This window comes from Temnothorax longispinosus, chromosome 2 (genome assembly GCF_030848805.1).
Source record: "Temnothorax longispinosus isolate EJ_2023e chromosome 2, Tlon_JGU_v1, whole genome shotgun sequence".
NCBI lineage: Eukaryota > Metazoa > Arthropoda > Insecta > Hymenoptera > Formicidae > Temnothorax > Temnothorax longispinosus.
In genome coordinates, this window is record NC_092359.1 from 11,555,316 (window position 1) to 11,579,058 (window position 23,743).

Here is a 23,743-nt window from a genome sequence, read left to right on the forward strand (position 1 = left end):
CGCCGGCTAAAACCTTCTGAAGGTCACTCAGGAGGCTGACCTTGACAACATATGTCAAGGTCAAGGTCATCGGTGAGGTTCGATTTTTTATGCATATTTACCTATATTTTAAAAAGTTAGTCACTTGAAACAGGAGAATAAGTAATACAAAGACGAAAAGTAAATAGATGAATTGAATTAGACGTAACGTCTTTTCTCAGGTCGTTTAATTATTTCGTTGTTTAAGTTTACATTAACCACGAGCTACGTACGTAGCATTTCTAAGAACATAAGCAAGAGTTGCAAAGTTGAGTCTCATAGACGATTACATTGCTATGTGAAGAAAAAGACGTGATTAATCATAACAGACAGATTCTTATAACAATAATAAACTAAAAAAGTATTTTTTTCTTATATCTTCTCGAATACTTCGCATAATTACAATAGTATTTACCATTTGTAAATTTGTAGTAAAATAAAAACTTGCAATAAAAATTGCCACGAAATTCTGTGTAATCGTGAATTAATATTTTGTATACTTATAATGTGTATTTTTAATACTTTCGTGTATTTAATATACTTAAATGCTGTTATCGCCGTCGTTACGTAATACCTAAGAGCATAATTCTCGTCTACGAAAATCCATGTTTTCTATAAGTCGTCCGCGTCATTTGCTTTTTACGTCAAGTCGACGAGGATTGTCATGCTATCCTCGTTTGTAAGTTTACTCACAGCAGCGGTGCATGGGATATGTTGCATGCCGGTATATTGGTGCTCTTGCTGTGTGACTTGCCATATAAATTGTCGGTTTTTTTGGTGATGGTGATGGTAGTTAGAATTTAGAATCATTTACGTGTGTCACCTTGATCGAGATCCCACTGTCATCCTCGTCCTCTTCGGTCATCGTCGTCAGCCTCGTCGTCTCGTCCGCCAGCAACGAGTTATCCTTCTTCGGATGCTTTTTTTGCTTTCCCACACTGCGTTAGACAATTACAAACTTAATCAGTTTTAAAAACTAGACAATATCAGTTAGAAGTTGATATTCACATTAATCTTTTCTCTTTTTATTCGAAAACTATCAATATTATAGTAATTATTAAAAGAATTTTAACAAAATTTTAACTAATAATAGAATATTTTTTTTACGTTTTAGTCTTTTATATTTTATAAGAAAGTTTACAATATTAATATGTAATAGTAAACATTACCAAGTTTTCATAATTAAACACAAGAGGATAAGGCTAGTGAACAAAACTGGCCGTGTTTTTAATACGTGCTTGAAATTACTTTATTACAATTTAGTAATATATAATATTATAATATTAATTTATTATTAAAATAATATTGGATTCTATGTTAGAAAGCTAAATTCTACAAATGTCCCAACAAATGTCTAATCATGCTACTATTGTAATTAATCACGTTGATTTTAAATTATGCTCAAGTTCTTCAACTAAATTGACTGAAGGAACGTTTGATTATAGTTTAACGATTGTCTATTTGTTTCCAGTCGTCGTAACGTTTTGATTCTATACAATCACAATACTTTACATGAACGGAATTTGCGATGAGCTTCTATAAATACATAAGTAAGGTTGTTCCATCACTGATGAATCACCAGTCTTGAAGAAGCTTTCTTGTAAAAAATTCCTTCATGTACTTTAGAAAAATCAGATATATAAATATATAAAAATATAATAAATATAAAAATATAATAAAATACAAAAATAATACGTAAAAAATATATAAGATACACAATGTTATGTAAAAAGTATTTATTATTATTACAAATAAAATAAAATAAATATAAATAGGAAGATAGCACTATAATTGTCAAATGATAAAATTAATAATCGTAAAAAGTTATTAAAAAATGACTATGTTAATTTTAGCAATCAGAAGTTACTGGCAAATTTTTTGTATTTAATCAACAATTTCAATTATTCCATTTGTATGTCTTATTTTTATACATATAATTTCTGCAAAAATGCAGAAAATTGTTAAAAATTTAATACTTACTTGATTAGTGACTTTGACTGTTTCGTTTTTTCATTGCACTCGTTGACTTGTTGCCAGATACCAGTTTTGTTCACCTCCTCGCTGATATTGATACTCGCCAGTGGAATCTTCATGATGTTCCCATTTGCCAAAGAGATCTGAATATTTCCCGGGGGTCCATATTCCATCGTTTCGTTCTGATGATCCTGCAGGATGAATGAAACAAGAGTTTGAATCTCAACCTTGATGCGCGATGAATTTCTATCAGGCCATGCATAAATTCAAGCGAACTTTGCGCTGCCTTCGAATTGCTGGGAAGCAGGCGTGATACGTTGCTTGCCAGCATGTATTTCACGAGTCGGTCAATTATACGCGGCCAATAAATTGGATGTATACGAGGAAGTAATAACGATCGGTCAGAGAGGCTCCACGTAACGCTATGAATAAATTTACAAGGGTGTGACTTGACGTGTAGATAATTCTAATTGCATAAGAGAAGAATGCACAATGGAAAAATTAGTGCGACGAGCCCGTGATGACGGTTAGAATTATGTTGGCAGTTTCGTATTACTTTTTTCAGGGAGAAGAAATAATTTTTATAAATAACAATTCTGTTCAGTCTGTTCACCTTGAGAGTTATAATCAGTACAATATTTTGTATTGTATTATCCGCACGTAACAGTAATATCAATTGATAGTGATTTATATTGATGTTTGTAAGCTTTTGAGGCGGTATTAGCGGTAATATCAAATTTGTATGTACATGAGAATAAAAATACAAATGTGCGAAGGCACATTTTGTTATTTTAACATATTTGTCAATATTCTTTTTAATAATTTAGTTATTAAACATCGTGCAATTATATTCGTTCGTTTTGACTCTCAACTGTAAATGTAAACTGCAATATATTCTTGCTATCGCCACGTAATTTGCCAGGAAATTAACATGCTGTTATTGCAATCAGTTTAATGACGCATGATCATCATTGAAATTGCATCTATCTCGCATAGTGCATCGTCGCGTTCGCTCACCGAAAAGTATCTTCGATTACAAACGGGCGTAGGATGTTCGCTGAATCGTTCGTTTGCGAAAAGAACATGACTGTCGGCGAATATAATGCGGCGAAATGCTACGGACGTGCACTTATGGTGACGTACCGATGACAGGCGGAGGATTCGACGACTGGCATTTTTTTCGTTTGCGATTTCCGTATTGATATCTCCGTGTTTGTCCGACTCGTGTGATTTCTTTCAGCCGCTTTCTCTCTCTCTCTCTCTCTCATTTTCTTTCGCTGAATCGTCACTCTCCTCCGTGAGTCATGGTGTGCTTCCGCTCAGTTATTCTGTCTTTAATTGCATTGTTAATAACGAACGCACGTTGTCGGCTCGGCTGTTACACGGTGCGACGCCTCACTTAATCGCTCGCATTAAGATAATCAAAAAAATATTATGTTCCTTTTATCTTGATATTATTCTATCGTATTTTATGCGTAAAATTATACATAATAATAATTACACCGTTTTATACACATCAAATTTGTACTTATTTTTGTTTTCATAAAGTTACAAAAAATTTTTGTTTCTTTGTTGTCATTTATTTTTGGCATAAATTAACGAGAAAAAAATTTGAAAAGTAACAATTAAATCTTTCTCAGTAATGAATTTTGCATAATAAAATTGTAATTTGTTATTTTTGCAGTTTAGCTATTATTAAGATTCTTGTACGTGTATTAAACTTGTATGTACATTATAAAAATAAAATAAAACATGCAACCCAAATAAAAACGATTGAAGCAGTACAATATAGCAAAAAGAAGAATTTTATAACACGTATAAGTAAATTTAGTATTAATTATTACAAAACATTAAGCTATATTGTTATTAAATATTATAGTGTACTTCGCGTTTCATCTTTGTATAATGTCATTATGAATTTTTTATTTAATAATAATTTTTTGGACAATTGGACAATCTCGACCATCTTGACTGTTGTGAGAGATAAGTAAAGCTCTCAGGCGAACATATAATAAACACATGAATCCGTTAATCGTGTTAGGAGATGTTGGAATTATAAAGAGGTTTCGTGTGTTTCGAAACAATAATGTATTTTTACATGATAAGATAAGTGAATTGTGTGTACGACGGCGCATTAAATTGATATACAAAAGTCTCTCGAATGGTTCACAGAGGAGGATATCAGCAACACGGCGATGTATTAAATGCAACAGATACTTCGTTTCGCCAAGTCGCGAATATCGATCGCGGTGTGTCGATCGCTACTCTCGATGAATATCTTCGTTGGTATATTATTTGGATAATAAACAACCTACTTTCCATTTAGTAGTCGATTAACTATGAGTATATTGAAAAATTCGCAATGCAGCGAACGTATATACTCTCCCATGGTGAACTGATCATGATTTTATTACAAGCAGCCATTTGTTTGCCGTAATGTTGGAATGTATAAATTATATAGAAGAAGTGCTACATTAATTTATTTGAATGTACAAACAAAAACGGTACAATATTTCTCACGTTGCAACAATAATTTCTCTTAACTACTGTTAATGATTTGCAACGTCGTGCTTAATACGCGCGCGCGACTATGCTCGTAACTATTATACCCTTCAGAGTATTGTTCAATTTCAATTATATTACAGTGTAATAACGAAGAGAAGACTATATTTTCTTATCTCTATCTTAAATTCGCCTAATAATATATATGTAAAACAAAGGTAATTATATATAATCCCATCAAAGTGTCACACTTCAATAAAAGACACCGATAAAGATTCAAGGCGCGTGGTTCACCATTGAAGAATAATTAAAATCCGGAGCGAAGTGTTGCACAAAATAAAATTTTGGGGTAGCCGTCGATGTGTTCGCAGCGCTCGCAAAAACGATCAACACTTAACACATTACTCTAATCTCGCTACAACAACGATGCTATCGATAAAAACGTTTAAGATTGTGGTATCCAAAAGTCTACCGTGTTCAAAAATTCAACAACAATTATCATTACATTTACTTTAATACTGGTCGGTCGGTATACCACCTGGATTTGAGAATAAGAGTTGTTTGGCACATGGTCCGAGTGGAAGACGAGAGAATGGCTTTCGAGGCCGGGATCTTGGTTCGTTGAAAAAAAAATATATAGGTATATAAATTTACCGCGTAAATGTTCGGAGTAATATATTATTTCCAGAAAATGGCAACAATGTATTATTTGTAGAAAATGGCAAATTTCAATTCGCGTTTCAAAAAATTTCTACGAACTGAAGACAGTCCGTGTATGCGTTTTCGGAATGCTTTATGTACCATTCTCGTCATCCTAGTGTATTCAGGCGGCTAAATGTCCTTTGCGAAAAATAAAAAAAATTTTTTGACCGCAAAAAGGAGTAAAGTGTTGTTTCGACGAAACAGTAAAAAGTGTGCGTTTTTGGCGTAGAAATTATTGGTCCGTCCGTACTTTTTTTCTTCTTTTAAATTATTAAAGGCCGAGTCTTGGCATTCTTAAATTATCCGGCGTATGAATAATTATGCGCTTTAAATTAAATTATATTCTAGCCTCGTATTCGGAGATCCTATATCTTTACTCGAATCTGTTCCGCGCAGCGACGAAAAAAACTAATTCGTTTTAGGTGACATTCGTCCGATCATTCGTCGTAGTATACATCGTTCCTTCTGCAAAGGGCGGATTCCCCAAAATCGGAGAGAGTTATGGTGACCACGGGGCGAGCATTCGCCACGCGATCACCGTCTATATGCTATTTGCGACAGGTGATGGCGTTTAATATTCGTGTCGCGGTGCTAACCTCGCCGTTCTCCAGCTTACGAAGTTCTTCGGCGTGTTTCTTGCTCGGTTCCGGCATTATGTCGTCGAGTATTTTCAACTCGCGTTGCGTAAACATAAAATCCAGGGATTTGCGTATGCCGATCATTACCACGAGCTGCAAAATTTTACACAAGAATTATAATAAATTATAATTATAATATCCTTGAAAAAATATGTCACTTTGTTTTCCCAAAATACGTCAATTCTGAGATTAATTAACTTTCGGCTTTATGACCATTACAATAAAAATTTAATATTACGTCTAATTATGTGTGAGATAATTTTATTGAGAAACATATCTACTGATTTTTTAAGTAAAGTTATAATCTTCACATATTAATAATTTAATTTAATTTGTAAATAATTTATTATATTAAATAAGGCAATTGATTGATTTTTTGTAGAATTTTTTTGCAAATATCTTAAAAAGAACAATTTTATACTTCCGTTTTAATGTAAATCGTAATTTTTATATTCATCAAATCCAAATTAATAGTTCAAGAAAGTTACAAATGTTATTAAATTATAAATAACTTGTCGAGGGATTTTTAGATTAATTACTCACCATTAAAGGAAATAAAATAGAAGTATGGCTGAAGGATTTTATGAGCCACAGGCAGGCGAGGCAAGTAAGCTGAATCGCAGTGAACATGTGTACGCGTTTCAACGGCACCTAAAGATACAGACTTGCTTCAAATATTGGAAATACGATAGCTTCAGAACAATAAAAATTATATAAAATTAAAAAAAAGTTTTGAAATATTTATTATAAGTAATATATTTTATTTTCCACAAAAAATTTAGAATAAATGCGTTTTGAAACTACTTTGAAGATAGCAAGGCATCGGAATTATTTGCTTACCTGACGAAGAAACATATAGTCCGGCTGATATTTAACCGGCATCAACATTATCAGAATCCTATCGAAGAATTGAAGACCCTTCAGCGAAGCGACGCCCATGTACAAGAAGACACCGAACAGCACCGGCATCGGTATGTTCCTCAGCATCGGTGTTAGGAGCACCGAGCATCCAATCATTAGGAAAATCAGTATGTGAGTAACTCTCTGCTCGCGGACACCTAAAAAATGCGGCTTCTCTCCCGGCGCGGCGCACTCGGACTCCAACTTCAACGAATTCACGTGATTTATGGAGAGGACTGTCGCTGCGACGAACCATGGAAGTCCCATCACCGAGCATATCTCGATCAGGATCGCCAGGACAAAGAGGTCCAGGTGATACCCGCATCCTTTCTGGAAAAGCATCAATAAAATCATTGGTATAAATGTTTATTGCTGAGTTATTGTAAACTATTAATCACTGTAATTATGAAGCAGTGTACTCTTTTTCGCATTCAAAGCATGTGACATTCGTTGACGAGAATAGATAAAGCCGTAACCGCTGAGATACCGTAACCGGTGAAGCATCAACTGCTCACCTTCAACTTATTCTCTTTTCTATTAACAATAACGGCCGTGATTTGCTGATCCATGAAGATCAATATAGTGCCCAGTAAAGCGGGGAGACATGCCCCGACAGCACTCCACCACGGATTCCTTTGAAAAGGCCAGATTATCCATCCTCGTCCGTCCAATGTTGGCTTGAACTCCGCCGGCACTTCCAATTTCGGCGTTGGAATGCCCACGAAATGATCCAATGTACTCATAGAGAATATCGCGATTATTACTGCGAAATCGCTCACCACTTGTCTCACCTAAAGGAACATAGGAATATCAATAAAGAGAATTGCGTGATAGATATAACAATAAGATTTCCTAAATTATTGAGTTCTTAATAAAAATAAAAAGATATTTATAATATATTTTTATTAAATATAACAATTTTACGAGTAGCATCTTATGACTTCATCAAACTTTATCCCCAAGAAAAATAAAATTAGTCTTGTACCTTCTCCTTTAATTAAAGCATACCTTTGAGGGAAAGAATAAAGCGTTCTTGAAATCCTTGAGCTCTACCGATAGCAAGAACGTGCCCATGAATAGGATAATTGACATAAGGAACACGTTGGGTACATAATGCGGTATGTTGCAGCCATCTCCCACCATAGTGCCATTGTAATTCTGAAAGGAGCAATAACGAATACGGCATGAAGCGAATTGGATTGCAAGATCACATTTTCTTGCAAATTCAGGACAACACCTAGTAATCTAGTTAATATAGTTTGCTTCTCTGTAATTTCTCAAGAAGATATAAGAAGAAACAAGAAGTATAGATACGCGTGTTTGAGTGTTGCAATTGAGCGTAATGATAGGTTTGTGTACTCGATGTTTCTTATCAAACACGTGAAAGTGATTCGCGAGTTGATATTCAAATAGGGATTGCAATTTTTGTTATGACACGAGATTGTATGAATAGTTAAAGGTAAATGTTTACAATTAGGGCCTGACCTCCGATGACCTTGACCTTGACATATGTTGTCAAGGTCACCCTCCTGAGTAACCTTCAGAAGGTTTTAGTCGGGGGTCACTATTCGTTAAAAAGTTATTAACAAAAAAAGTTTGGAAAATATAGCAGCTATTTTGAGTATTGGAAGGCATAAATGACTAATATATATGTCGAAATAGTTCACGCATACACTTTTCACGCGAACCGAGGTTTACGCACACCTCCCCCTGCTTTCGGGGGAGGTGCGATAGTCCCGAAATAGTTCACGCATACACTTTTCACGCGAACCGAGATTCACGCACACCCCCCCCTGCTTTTGGGGGAAGTGCGGTAGTCCCGAAATAGTTCACGCATACACTTTCCACGCGAACCGGGGCCGGCCCGAAAGCAGGGGGGGGTGTGCGTGAACCTCGGTTCACGTGGAAAGTGTATGCGTGAACTATTTCGGGACTACCGCACCTCCCCCGAAAGCAGGGGGGGTGCGTGAACCTCGGTTCGCGTGGAAAGTGTATGCATGAACTTTTCATGCGTGGAAAGTTAATATGCGAGATGCCACATGGGTTAGATGACGCGCTTTAAAAGTATTCAACTGTTTAAAGCGCGTCATCTAACCCATGTAAGTATTCTCTGCTTTAACAAAAAGACTTCAATTTATCAACAATTTACTACTTTAAATGTTGTGTTTTGGTAAAGCAGCGACTTTCTCGCGAAATAAAGTATTCTCTGCTTTAAAGAAAAACGTAATATTAGTCGCTTATGCCTCTCAGTACTTAAAATAACTGCTATATCTTCAAAACTTTTTTTGTTTATAACTTTTTAATAAGAAGCGACCCCCGACTAAAACCTTCTGAAGGTCACTCAGGAGAGTGACCTTGACAACATATGTCAAGGTCAAGGTCATCGGAGGTCAGGCCCTAATTGTAAACATTTACCTAGTTAAATAAAAGTTGCTTTGATAATCTCATAATATAGCCATATATTGATGCGTTTTAGTGAAATCCAGATCTCGAAGTGTGTGCAACCGTTTATTGTCTTCTTAATTGTAAGTAATTGTCGCATTCTTGATTTCTCGCGTATTATATCATTACCTCGCAAGCTGTTTTATCCAATGTCGTCCAATTCATATTGTCATAACTGGATGGCAGACTGGTATTCGGTGGTTTGCACCAGCACTCGTAGTCTAGTGTTCCGCTAGGATAGCTGTTTAAGGGATATTTCTTGCCGATCGACAGCACATTTTCGATAGCCTAGAATGTACTGATACACTTAACATATATAGAAATATTAAATAGGTAACAATATTAAAAATATCAAAAACTTGATCTATGTTAAATATATGTAGGTATATATTATCAAATAATACGTTTTTTAAAACGCTTAAACGATGAAAAGAATTGATAGAAAAACTTAATAAATTCACTAGGTATACATCTTGCTGAACAACAGTACGAGTTTTCTTACCTTATAGATAAAAATGAAGGCGATGAGGGTGGCAAAATTTTCCTCCGTAAATCGAGTGATATAACAAACGCAAGCACTTGCGTCCAGAGCCACGAGGATCATCAGAATCACGGCGATCCATGTACCGATCCAGAAACGGAAGGACATGTAATCCCAATCGACCTTCCTGCAAAAAGAATAACGATCTAATTAGATTATCTTGAAGAAAGAAAATGTTAATAAATGTCTATAGCAAGAATGAATATTTTATACGTTTGTCGACTTTAGCTTCATAAAGTTACAATATAAAGACTCCTAATTACAGAAAGCAGTCTAGAAAAAAATGTTGCTATAGAAGCTGGTTAAAACGCAGATATATTTTTATCGAGACTCACTTGCAAAATTCGTAGACGATCGTCTCGAAAACCAGCACCGGACCCGTAGAACCGAGTATAGTCAATGGCTGACCAGAGAAAAATCCATATCCTATGCCGCAGACGAAACCAGAAACCAACGATTCCATAGCGGCCATATTCTTGCCGGTTGCTTCGCTGAGGAGACCGCCGAAAGTAATAATGGGCGACAAGCAGGCGAAATATAGGAAAATGAAAGACGCGACGCATTGAAGCGCGAGGGCTTCCTTGAAGTCGGAAACGTAAAACGGAGCTTTCCTCTTAACGTCGTTGATCAGACCGCCGAACAGTCTACCGGATCTGGAAAGGCCGGATTCCTCCCTTAGCTTTTGTTCGTCAGCTTCCTCGTCGAACTCTTCCTTAGGCTTTTCCTCCTTGGGCCTCTTTCTGACTTCCTGAGAACGGCAAACCAAGCTGCGATTGAAGTGGCGAATACTTTCTAAACTTAATATATTTTAAAACAAGACATTAAAATCGATATAATTTTGATGATTTTTAATTAACTATGGATATACACAAAAAGAGAATTTTACTTGTCACGTGCTTTCGTGATCGCCGATAAAGATAGAGATTATTTTTGCTCATTTACGTAATATCGAGATCCGATCTCATAAAAATTATATCGCTTTCGATTCCTAAGACTATCCTCACCTGCGACGGTATAGCGGCTGGCGGTTCTATTCTAATTGCGGGATCCCATTCACCGGGTGGTAATACCGTCACGGCGTCTAGGAACTCGTCAATACCAGCTAAGAGATGATTTCTATTTTTCGCTTTGTAAGCCACGTCGTGGAAGACTTCGTCGGACATCAAAGTCGCCATGGCTCGACCGATCTCGTGAAAACCCGAAATCCCACCCTAAAAGCAACCCGCAATGCGGAGTATTATATAACTTTGTCGTATTGTCCAATGTTTAGGAATTATATCAATTATATAAATGCTGATATATTTGTATGTATCGTTTTATATAATTTTAATATCGTTATTTTTTCCATATACTCTTTTCAGATATCTTCCATCGTACTTTACTTTAGCGATTTATTTTGAATATTTTGAAATTATAATATCGTCATAAAATGGCGCATTAACTATTAACTTAAGGTAATTATTGCATAACTTATTGCGAACAATTACTTAATACAGAATAACGTAAGATGAGGTGATAAGCGAAGGCTTTGTAAAAACTTGTGAGATTATCAGCCACGTGTAACGCACGAAAATAAACTAGTGTCCCTGTTTATCGATAAATATTTTTTATCGCAGAGAGATTATATACAGTCTAAGAACTGATGACGTAAGCAATTCATTTTTAAAAAGAAAAACGTCATTAAAATTTGATTTAATGCTAATGGATTTATACAGAATAGTTTCTTATGTATACGTGCGTAAAAATGATATAAATAGTTTATATAATAATGAGATTATTAGACAGACTGATATTTCTTTAATTAAACTGCATACTTTGTGAATCAGTTAATAGATATAATAATAGTCTTTAAATAATTTTGATATTTAAATATTATTTCAGGATTAAATTTTTTGTAATATTAATTAACACTTTTCCATGCTTCTAATGCATTCTTACAACATTCTTTCAACATTTTTTTAATATGCACAGAAAATTTGTTTATAAATTTTCATAACTTTTTTATTATTATTAGAATAATAAAAGTATTTAAATTTAAAAATGGACATGCCTAATGAAAGAACCATTTGTGAAGAGTGACGTTAAATGTTAAAATACAATAAGGTCGCAATTGCATACTTAAATTGTATTCGTGTGAAAAAAAACTCTTTGTTACTTTACGTATAGATCTCTCGAGACAATAGTCAGCAGACGCAATCAGCATGCATGACTGCTTATTAAAGGTTTAATTGTCCCGTTGTGAGGCAGAAATGGCCTTCTCGAATCTTAAATTGATATTTAGATAGATGTGCATACACATAAATGCGAAGAGAGGACTTTGCGCAAGTGGTTCCGAAGCGATTCGAACTAGATACATTCTTTTTTTAGATCTCACTTGTTCGAGATTAAATATAGAAGATGATTGCCCGTGATAAGTCGTTGATATTACTGGAATAGCCGAATGGTAGAGATATTGATTTATATTATATTGTGCAGATAATCGACGATTCAAAGCGACGTACTTCAAATAATTCGTTAATAATTACTGCCGCATTTATATATAAATATAGGTATAGCAATTTTATTTCAGAGAATTTCCACTATAGTTAGGAATTCCAATTTATTGCGTTATGTTGATTCTGTTGTTCTAATATTTCGAACAACGTGAAAATATCCGCATATGTCATACTTTTTTACATTTTTCGAACTTTTTTTTAATATAATAATCTCCTTAGGAATCATCCGACACTTTCAAATGCATAGCGTTCCGAAAAAACGAATTATTAATTTTTTGAAAGAAACAAAAATAGTAAAAAGCTTTTTTTTTTTTTTGCTATAAGAAGATATTTGCCTTTAATCTTCAATTGCAACTTAATTTACGGATTTTAATTTATCTAAATAAAAAAAAATTTGCCAATATAATAAAAATCAAACGGGCACAGTAACAACTGTGTTGCAACCAATTGCAGCACAGTTGTTACTGTACCCGTTTGATTTTTATTATATTGGCAATTTTTTTCTAATTTTATTATGTTCTTCAATCTTTTCTACCCCTATTTCATATATAAATCTTTAAAATTTGGTTGATTAGTTCTTGAGTTACATAGAGAAATAATTATTTTTATCAAAAAAATTTTTGTTGATTTAATAAAACCGGAAGATTGTATGTTGCCAAGCAGATGATTTGATTGGCTTAACAAAATATTTGTACAAAATATTTTGTTCTTTTGTTTTTTTTGACTATTTTGTTTGTTGACTATATTGATTTGTTCTTTTTAACTAAATATTTTATACTATCAATTATACATAATATATCATTAACTAAATATTTCTTTGAATAAATTTACTATTTTTAAAAACGTTAATGTTCTTGGTTCAACAAAATTATTTTATTGAGTTAACAAAATTGATCATTAACTTGAAAAAAATGATTTTGTATGATACCATTTTTAGAATTCAATTATTTCATTTTGTTCAAATAATAGACGTGTACTTAATTCAATAAAATAAATAATTGGATCAATAAATTAAAAAATCAACAAAATTGTTTTGTTGATTTAATAAAACCGGAAGATTGTATGTTGCTAAGCAAAATTGTTTTGTTGATTCAACAAAATTTTTCCCTCAGTATACGTAAGAATTTGCTAGGAATACGTACATACATATTATAGAAACCTAATGAAGCTGGGTCTAATCAACCAAATCTTAAAGTATATTATATATGAAATAGAGGTAGAAAAGACTGAAGAATATAATGGAATTAGAAAACTTATACACTTTTAAAGCAAAAATCGGTTACCCCTTCAACGATCTTCGCCAAATTCAATACCAACCTTCCTTTAATGATGCTCTATATAAGAATACATGTATAACTTATACTCTATTTAGGCATAAATCGGTATCCCCGGATCGACGACAAATTCATGTCAATACAGGATCCTCTCAGTGTTAAGTATATATAAATTTCTTGAAGAAATCGGTAACCCCTTCCCCGATTCTCGCCAAAGTAAATGCCAACCTTCCTTTGATGATATTCTATATAAGATTACATGTGTAACTTTACATTTTTTTTTAGACATAAATCGGTAACCCCTTCAACGATTGACGCCAAATTCAATACCCAACCTTCCTTTGATGACACTTTATCCATAAAAACAAATTTCAGCTTGATATCACAAAATTTACGGAAATTAGAGCAATCTCATTAGAGATTTGTTAAGATAGAAATTGGTAACTCCTCTTGGAGACTTTAGAGACTTTAGAGAGAAAATGGGACTCTATAAGCTATCAAATGACACCTTATTTATTATTCTACGATTATTAGTTTCGAAGATATAAACATTCAAAATGTGACATTTTTTATTTACATCTGTGCTCCTGGATTTACCCCCTACTTACTATCGACAAAGACGTAGTTCTACGTCAAAAGGGAAACAGAGTTGTATCTATGGTAAATCTGCAAAAATGTTCTAGTTAAAAATATCAAGAAAAAAAGATTTGTACGTAAGATAAATAAATATTGACATTATTTATGTCAGAGACATTATTGTTTCAGAGTTGACATAAAACTGTGTTTCAAGATAAAATAACAATCGGCGCGTGCTTTAAAAACGACGTAAAACCAAAGTATATAAAATTCACAAAAATTATTAGTAGGCATAAAAAGTTGCGTTTGATGACCGAAACTGCTAATATTTATATATATTCTCTTGTATATATACTTATTCTCTTATATACACATCGATGATTGTATACTTATTTTAAAAAGATTTACAAATACTGGAATTATAGAACACACAAAAGACATTTTTTATCGTTTTCTTATATATGGGACGTGCTGATTAAAATGTAGTCATAGGTACATGTGGGTGGTAAAGTCTCCTTTCATCACAACAATTTCTGCAAATCTACACGGAGAGAATTTTTTGTTATATTTTACCCTTAAATTCACTACAAACTTGGGACAACTTGACAACCAAGGAATTTTTAAAATATACATCAAGAGACATTTTACAAACAACGTTATAAAAATTACCAAGCAGATTGGTATATAAATTTTGAAAAATTATTGAAATTTCCTAGATATATTTTAGTAAAATTAATCAAACATATTTTATATTTTAATGTAATAGATATTAATATTTTTTATTATGGTGGATATTAATCAGAATAGCTCACATAAAATTCTTGATGGTATAATACATGTTGTCCCACAACTACCATGATTTCGGGGTAAATTTTAAGAGAAAATTTTCTCCGTGTAGATAATGAATCTAGATAATGGATGAATCTCAATGAAACGGTGCTTGAAGCAAATCGCGACGTTCATAACTTATTTTCAATTACTCATTTTCCGCATTTAATCCGACCTCTACGTAATCGCGATAACTTACTATGGGCCCCAGGAGAACAAAGATGAACCTCGTCGGAACAGGAACTTCTGTCAGGTCCCCCATTATTCCAGCCTGGCTTAACCGAATGAATGCGGACAAAGTCTTGTCGAGAAAATCGACCTCACCCACCAGTATGTTGCTTGCCTCGGCGCCGGGTGGTATCTTCCTCATAAAGTGCGTATTACCCTAATGAGAAAGTGAAGTTGAAGTTTCTCGGATAAAGCTGCCCACGATACGAAATATCAATTTCGACATTAAAGGAGAAGGATTTAAATAAAGCCTGTTTAGCAAAGATATTGCTAGGAAAATTAAACGAGTTTCGCTTGTCCAATATTAAAACTATCGGAAGATAATTATAGGCCGATTATTATAACAATTATGTTGAGCTTTTGTGAAAGTAATCCGTATATAGTGCGTGCGTAGACACATTGTATAGATTTACTTTTAATTGTATTCACGATAATTCAAAGATATCCGGTAATTATAATCTGAGCTACAAACGTTCATCATATTATGCCGTCACCGTAATGTACTAAACTAGAAGGATCTAATTTCTCAAGGATCTCGGGTAATGTATTTACAAACCTTGTGATTAGCGTCTCCGTTCTCCAAAGCGGAGGAGCTGTGATTTCTGCAGATAGACACGCTGCTAGGGCTCCGGTCCATGCCGTTGCTGCCCGGTTCTTGGCCTGAAAGAGATCTAGCTTACTGCCTACTGCATTTTTACGCGCGACTTGAGTAACAAGCTCTGTCAGTAGCATGCAATGAGGAAAATGATGGCTCTCGGGATCCGCCCGTGCGTCATTAATCCTCCGAGGTGCGCGCACGAAGCAGATTGCAATTTCGTGCAGCTCGAATTTCACACTCCGTGTTATTCGCGCAAATTCGCTTTTGCAATTAGAACAGTACGTCCCGCTTTAAAGCAGTCTGTCGCAGCATTGTAAAGGTCGAACGCGCCCTTTATCTCGCAGGAAAGTCACTGATCACACCCCTTCGGAAACTCATGAATTTTCTCGCGGCTAATTCGAGTGGTATGCTTGCAAAATAATAAGAAGGCGGCGGAGTGTGCAAAGAAAATTTTCAAAAAGTTGTTGATTTATATTTACAAGCGCGAAATTTATTTATAAACTTAAGACAAACCTTTTGTTTCGGCAAAATTAACGCGAGTTTTAAAAAATATGATATAAAACTGACTTCTTTTCACAAATTATGATGCGGTAATAATAATAACTATATTTATTGTAAACAAATACTAATTCGCATATAAAACCATTCAGAGAACAAGATTATTCAAGATTTGTTCTTAAAAAATCAAGAAGTAAATCTCCATTCTATGATAAATAAAACTAATAGAATATTTATATATAGATGTTTTTAACAACGTATAAATATCAATAATTTGTAAAATAGAATAATATAAATTTCTGTATTTTTATAATAGCGAATGATTAATAATTCAATATTCAGTATTTTATCTTATTTACAGCATAATGCAATTTTACATTATCTCTAAGTTTCGTAAATTAAACACGCTATCTCGCGAAACAAATTAACTCAAATTGTCAAATTCTCGTTAAAAAGACAGTTAAACCTGTCATGCATGAGTAGCTATTTAATTACTGATAGCTATTTAATTATCTGATGGAAATCAAGCGTAATTGAAAAACAGATATAATCAATATTATAAAATGCGGACAGATTTTAAGATTATATTGAACTGATATATTGGTTACGCGATAACCAGTCACATTAATTTATTAATAATTATTTCTGAATCTTCTTTTTTTATATCATAGCGCATATATAATCGATATCGACCGACTTATTCGATTAAACGAATCAAATAAACTTTGTTTAATCGAACCCCGCCATTACTTAAAGTAGCACTTGACCTTTTTACGCCAAATGTCAAGGACGATCACTAGCATCGCTTTGCAAAGATAACCCTATCGTAAATTTCTCCAATAGTCTTATCGCCCCAGGTAATACTAACTCTCTCTATATATTTGCAGTTTAATATCCCTCTAACTGTCCTTCGCGAATAGAATGCTTAATAATATTTGATCAAACATTCTTTGATTACATATAGTATCTAATAATTAACGAGAAAGACTCTATTTTTATATTCGACAACGTTTGGCTAATGTCGTGACAATTCGACCATTGGTTTTGGTCAGATTAATCGTCAAGACCATATGGTCGAATTTAATTAAATGAGATGCTTATATATAAGTATCAAAGATTACTTCAATTTAAAAAGACCAAAACCCATGGTCGAAAAAGTCTTGACGATTAATCTGACCAAAACAAATGGTCGAATTGTCACGACATTAGCCAAACGTTGTCAAATATAAAAATAGAGTCTTTCTCGTTAATTAATTATTGGCGAAACAAATACATAATATGATTTTCTCTAATAATTAAATTTAATGCGTCTATTTTCTTCTACAAAGTTTTTTAAGTTAAATTCTTGAAGAATTTCTAACAAGTGTTTAATAAATAAATACTTTTATATCATTAACTTCTATATCTAATCTAAAATCAAATCCAATTTTACGAAATGGCAAGAGGCTTAATGACGTCTGGCGCTATTTGCAAGTCATCAGCCACCGTTATCCGCAGTACGGTAAGGACTCTTCGGTAATTTCTCGCGAGCGAAAATGAAGTTTGTTAAGCCTTTCAGCGTTCCGATGACAATCCGTCCCGATCTCGAACAACGGTTTCTCATTTGTCGCGCACGTCAACGGCATGGATAATAATTGCTACTGCAGATTAATCTACGTATACGTGTGCGGAACTTCACTACGGATTAATGCGGTTCGCGAGTGTGAAGGTGTGTATAAGTAGAGAAGCAAGCACAGAAAAGCGGTTTACCGGGATTGCCGGGTATCGCAAGGAAGCGGCTACCAGCATTCAGCGCTGCTCCACTGCCCTGACTTGTTGCGCCGGCGATCGCCGGAGCGGAATTCGATTCCTCCACTAAAAATGAGCATGAAACACAACACCAGGATCGCATGTTATTTACAGAGGAAGATGCGAGAAGGAATAAAGGATCCGCCGTACTAAATCGCGATCGCTTTGATTTCGGAAATCGTTTGAAATGTATAACAAACCTATTAATTTACACACATATCGTCGGTTTTTGATTGCATTTCTCATCGCGGATATAACCCTTTGACAATAACGGGACAAATTATGAATCGAAATTAAAAGCAGCCGCCTCGTTTATATCAGCGTTTCAATCTCGATCTAAAAATTTAATCCGAGAAGAAATTGTTGCGTGCGAACAAACAGTCTGGTTCCGGAATATTCCGTGTACACGTGCTGATTACAATGTTACCGCGGGGAGAAAATTATACATGCAATTGTTTCTGCAATTTTTATGTGGAAAAATCCCGCGCAAAACGCCAGGTACATTACAAAAATTATTTATTTATTTCCGCTTCTTCGCAGGTTACGAGGAGAATGGACTACGTTAGTAAGGATACTGAAAAGAGATTAGTCGATTATAACACTGAAAACTAGAAATGCTCAATAGTAATGAATATACAGTAGACAGGGTTTACATCGAGTTACGTGCACCTAGAAAGATCACATAGAAAGATCCATGCCTCATGATCGGAATCATAAACGTTGTCCTACGTTGTCAACGAAGGGACGTGCATGTTGATCAATGGATAATGAGACCGCAAAACGCACGATAAATTGCAGTAACGACACGTACGATAGGAAGTACACCCGTCATTTGCAAACGCATTTAAATTCTCCGTCGTGTTCTCGTCGTACATTTAATATCGCTGTCTGATGTTATTTGCCTACACTGAAGGGATGATACATATTCAATATCAACGGAAGACGATAATTAGACAGCCACATTTAATGCAAATGAGAATACAGATCATGTTGAGTAACCGTAATCCACTTCTCGTATTGACCGCATTAACCACCGTAATCAATTTCAGTGAGTATTGAGAGCGACCAAGATGTATCTAGTATTCAAGAGGTAGAATCAAGCACAGTAGTCACGGCTAGAATAGGTCAGACGCGTTATCTATCACAGTGTCGTTGACATTTACGCTCTCGATAAGGACACGTATTTATGGAAGGTAACATTTTCTCGTAGATGATAATGTCTGACTATTTATATCAACGCTGTATAAAAAAAAATTCAAAAATTGTTCTGAATCTCGAAATTTTGAATTTCTACGCGACATAAATTTTGCCAGATTGTTCGGGATTCTCGGTTCACACACTCGGTTCACACAGAGAAATGTTAGATGATGCTGTGTCCTTATAATTGAAATTCTTGTGCATTACAATAAAACAATTACAATTCCATCGAGATAGCTGAAATAATAGGAGGCAGGATCGACAAGAGACCGGAATATGAGTTTCGCCGCGCGTCGATCACGAGCTTACGTGATGAGACACGTGAAAGACGACAGAGAAGAGACTTTAGTATAGACGAAAGATAATATAATAAGTGAGAAGTAGAATTTTGTGCAGATTCGTAATAGAATCGAGTGTAAACCATCTGGCAAGCTAACCTTTTAGCGGACACATCGCGAACCACGTCGTGAATCCCACCACGTGGGGTATGCCAAATTCGTCTGACAAAAGAAAAGAAACGATGGTAAGTTACAAATTTTCGACCGGCTTGAGCTCCGGAGCACACGAAGAGAGGTGACTCGATGAGAGCGATGAGCAGTCTCGATGACGCTGATTGTATTTCACATTGACAATCAATTAGCAAGACAATCACCAAGAAACATCAGGCAGTTGGGGAATGACCATGATCGGCTTGTAAATCCAACGGATCGCGGACGGATCCAGCGACAATCGAGATTGTCTTGATCCTCGCTTGATCGGCACGCACTATGACACACAATCCAATGATACCAAGTTATAGCTAAACGTATCGCTTGCCTCCCAAATTCAGAATCACAAATTGTCGTTTTTAAAATTTTATTCTAAAATACCAATGTTGAAATTTTGTCCTCAATACACTTAACTGAAATAAACTTCCTAACAATTGTACTTTCTTGTTGGCATATCAAGTTCTAAGCCGCAAACCTAATCGATTAGGTTCAAATTACAAATCTCTCAGAATCGAAGTTGCGGAACTAAACTCGCGAATGCTTTTAATCCCGGCAGCGATAAAAGGTAGAATTTGCGAAGCGATCGATACACGCATGTTGTAGTTGTTAGTGGGTTGTTCCATTTGGGGTGTGGTTAGAAAAGCGACGAAAGCACCGCAATCCAAGGCTGCTTAGCGGATGAACTGGCCTAAGTTGTACCTGGAACCAGAAGGTACGGCCCTTTGAGGTCTTTCGCCTCTTTCGACAGCTGTGCCGTGTTCGAATTCGGGCAGCTGCTGCTGCGGGCGACGGACGGCATGTAAGTGTCCTTCGGTTCACGACGCTCCTGCAAATCTGACGTCAACAAGGCATGCATACCACATGAACAGTCGCAATCTGAAAATGTCGATTGTGTCGTACGTGTTTTAACAAAGTTTAGCACACCCTAAGATCCGTGGACCCGACCATTTCGTCTCCGCCACCGTCATCCGGGTGGTCTTCAACGAAAATGCAGGTAAAAATAAAAACAAAATTGGATTAGAAATTAAGATAAAATTAAATTAAATCAACTTAAATTATAACAGACTCTTAATGATCCGCGATATCAAAGATTAATAAAAGAAAAGTAATCTGCAAAATAAAAATTAAGATCAGTTTAAAAAATCGACCTTAATTTAATCTCAAATTTATTATTATTATTATTATTATTATTATTGTTATTTATCTATTAAACATTAATTCGGATCATTACGAGCATATAGTAAATAATAAATTAAATATATTAGCAATTATTAATTTAAATAATAATAAAAGTAAAATAATAATGTTATGACAGGATATAGGGATTTTGTTTTGTCTAAGAACTAATAATTATTAATTATAATGTTTATTATATTATTTACTATATGTATAATAAATTTATTAACCAAAAAATAAAGCATAATTTAGAAAAAATGACAAATTAAATATAAATATAAAATAAAAAGGAATGAGGAAAAGCGCACGCACGTTGAGCACGGGCACGTTAGGTATAGGCAAATGGGATGGTGCTAATCACGCTGAGACAATCTGTGTTTTTGAGCTTCCATATGCCTGACATTACAAGTTATTATGTACACTATATGTGTATGTGTGTGTGTGTGTGTGGAACCATCGGCAACCTGTCAAAAAGTAATTTACCGATATTGAGACGAGAAAGTAACGTGAAACTTACTCTTCGAGGAGGAATGGTTGCGTCCTATCTCAGCTAACGACCTTATGATCGGTAACTTCGACATGTTATTGTCTTTGCGTCTTTCGTGTTGGTGCCGATGTCGGACGAGAAGGGCTTCTCTCACCTGAAATGATATTAATACTCCGTCTGATCGATTGGTTAGAGGTGTGCACGTGTGTGGCTGATGTGCCGAAGTATTGATTCAAAAAAACAGAAATATCAAGAATAAATATAGAATTGTAAATCTAAACCTTTTAGCTCTCATTAAATATCGATAACTGGTTTTCGACAATGTCATTGCTATCTTTGTAACCAATAAGTTAGCTCCCTTTTTAACGAGACACATGAATGAACTTTTTATACATGCATACGTTATCTATATCAATGACAAAATGTGAGGATTATAAATGTATTTGTGGTCTATCTAAAGATATCGCGATAAAACTTTGAAGAACAGGTATCAGAATGACGTTTCTTCACGTACCTACTTGGCTATATTCTTACCTTTTCTCGCAATTCGACCGACAGTACTCCTTTATTGATCATATTATCGAGAACAAGATCAGCTATCTGTTCTAAGCTGCCCGCCTCCATATCAAGCATGACGGTCCCGTTTAAAAGGAGGCTTCTTAACTCGAAGAGTGAGTGCAGTGATAAAGTGGCAACATGAGGTTTGCTCCACCTATTGCCACCTTCCTCGACGTCTTCCTCGAACTTGATCCATCTGCGTATATTATATTTATGTATAATATTTGCGTATATACGATTTATAAAAATACTTGCTATTTTATTTTAAAAATTAAAAGTTTTAAGCTCTTTTAATCTTTTTTAAGTCTTAAATGAATCCAAAATACTTTAATCTGCATTTAAAAGATTATTATTACAATATTTTATTTCTGTATTTATTGTATCACTGATATTTTTGTTTAATTATTTATTTCGATATATTCAAAAGATTAAAATTGTTTGTATTGTAATATGTATTTTTCCACATCATTGTATTGCATATATAATTAAACATCATTTTAATTGTAAAAATATTATATACCGTTGTAAAACGACGATGCGTAACATCAATGCGCAAACATATTCCTGCATTTTAAAAAGTTAAAATCGAGGTGGAGTTGCAACTCGACCTTTACCTCGCTGTTTCCTTCCATTCCATTTCGTCGCCATCCTTGATAAGCTCCTCCATCTCCGAGAAAAGCGGATGCGATTCGTGCGCATCGTCACCGACTTCCTCGCCAAGGATGAACTGTACTCTCTGGGCTGGCGGAGTGACTAAACAATTGTGCAATAAGGCATGAATCGCCGATCTTAAAGTCGCATTCGGCAGACAAAGATATGCGAGAGTATGTACAATATTTATACAGAGAGAGAGAGCATACATTTATCAGAATATATACGCTAAGTATAATAAGATATAACAGATGAGAGATTTGTTTAAAATGATATCGCTTGCAAAATGTTTAGCTAAATGCGATTGAAAGAGTTGACAAATACAAAATACATACAATATTAATAGATATTATAACGGTATAGACATTCTGGCCTCAATTTTTCATTATGTACATTGTTCGTCATCAGATAGAGATTGAGACAACTTTTACGAGAACTTACACGTTAAATTAGAGATAAACAAATAAATCCTTAAAACGATATCGGCTATTCTTGTTTACGTGCAAAACGGTATGCAAGCAAGTAAACTATTCAAGTTTCCATGAACATGCCATGTTGCATTTTATTCTCTGCGCATTTCAGCGAATGAATGTAATCCAGAAAGAAACATTGCATAGCATATATAAAAGAAAAATTAGATTTTTTCTAGTAAAATATTAGCAGAGAGACAAGATAAATTCTTATATGTCCAAAAGACTATGAGAATGATCAAATGAAGAAACAAAGTTTGGCGAGGACCGAGGGATGTTAGCACAAAAGTGCCCGACATTATTTGATGTCAACGAAACTTATATAATGTAAAAAGGGGACAGAATTTCGTTTCCGAAACGTCCCCTAAGCACAACTGCGTCGATTTCAAAGCTTCGAGTGAAAGGAAGACGTTGACGTTGATCGATCGACCGACAAATAGCGTAAAATATATATGTATGTGTATGAACATATGTATACGCCATGATAGATGACGCATGCACATTAGAAAGATTTTTTTCAGAGAACACATAGAAAGCAGAGCAAAAAAAGTATAGAAATCTTCTAATTAAAACGATTGTGTAACCAGTTGTGTAATGTAAGTTACATAACTAGAGTTGGGTAAAATACTATTTTATAAAATAAATTGCAAGGGAAAAGGCTATCCCATAGCCCTGACCTGTTCTATTACTATCGCCGATGTAAAGAAGACTTTA

General features: G+C 34.6%; 1 protein-coding gene across 21 annotated transcripts in view; it reads right to left on the reverse strand.

Annotated features, from left to right (window-relative positions):
* Positions 1–23,743, reverse strand: part of Ndae1 (Na[+]-driven anion exchanger 1) — a 73,262-nt gene that overhangs the window by 15,431 nt on the left and 34,088 nt on the right. For 7 of the 21 annotated variants that reach the window (XR_011730939.1, XM_071771152.1, XM_071771151.1 and 4 more), the window contains 18 exons: positions 22,523–22,661; positions 21,885–22,104; positions 21,381–21,504; positions 20,387–20,563; positions 17,964–18,068; positions 15,675–15,778; positions 15,090–15,275; positions 10,722–10,928; positions 10,053–10,465; positions 9,679–9,844; positions 9,306–9,464; positions 7,743–7,892; positions 7,250–7,525; positions 6,675–7,064; positions 6,378–6,485; positions 5,793–5,927; positions 1,999–2,183; positions 833–956 (listed from right to left, as the gene is read on the reverse strand). Coding sequence is in view for 20 of the 21 variants with exons in the window: in XM_071771152.1 (XP_071627253.1) it covers positions 833–956; positions 1,999–2,183; positions 5,793–5,927; positions 6,378–6,485; positions 6,675–7,064; positions 7,250–7,525; positions 7,743–7,892; positions 9,306–9,464; positions 9,679–9,844; positions 10,053–10,465; positions 10,722–10,928; positions 15,090–15,275; positions 15,675–15,778; positions 17,964–18,068; positions 20,387–20,563; positions 21,381–21,504; positions 21,885–22,104; positions 22,523–22,661 (3,368 nt within the window). In the remaining variant the exon portion in view is untranslated. Of the gene's footprint in view, positions 1–832; positions 1,639–1,998; positions 2,184–5,792; positions 5,928–6,377; positions 6,486–6,674; positions 7,065–7,249; positions 7,526–7,742; positions 7,893–9,305; positions 9,465–9,678; positions 9,845–10,052; positions 10,466–10,721; positions 10,929–15,089; positions 15,276–15,674; positions 15,779–17,963; positions 18,069–19,636; positions 19,700–20,386; positions 20,564–21,380; positions 21,505–21,884; positions 22,105–22,522; positions 22,662–23,743 lie in introns of those variants that run through there. The other 14 variants (XM_071771154.1, XM_071771147.1, XM_071771156.1 and 11 more) reach the window with 12 other exon arrangements.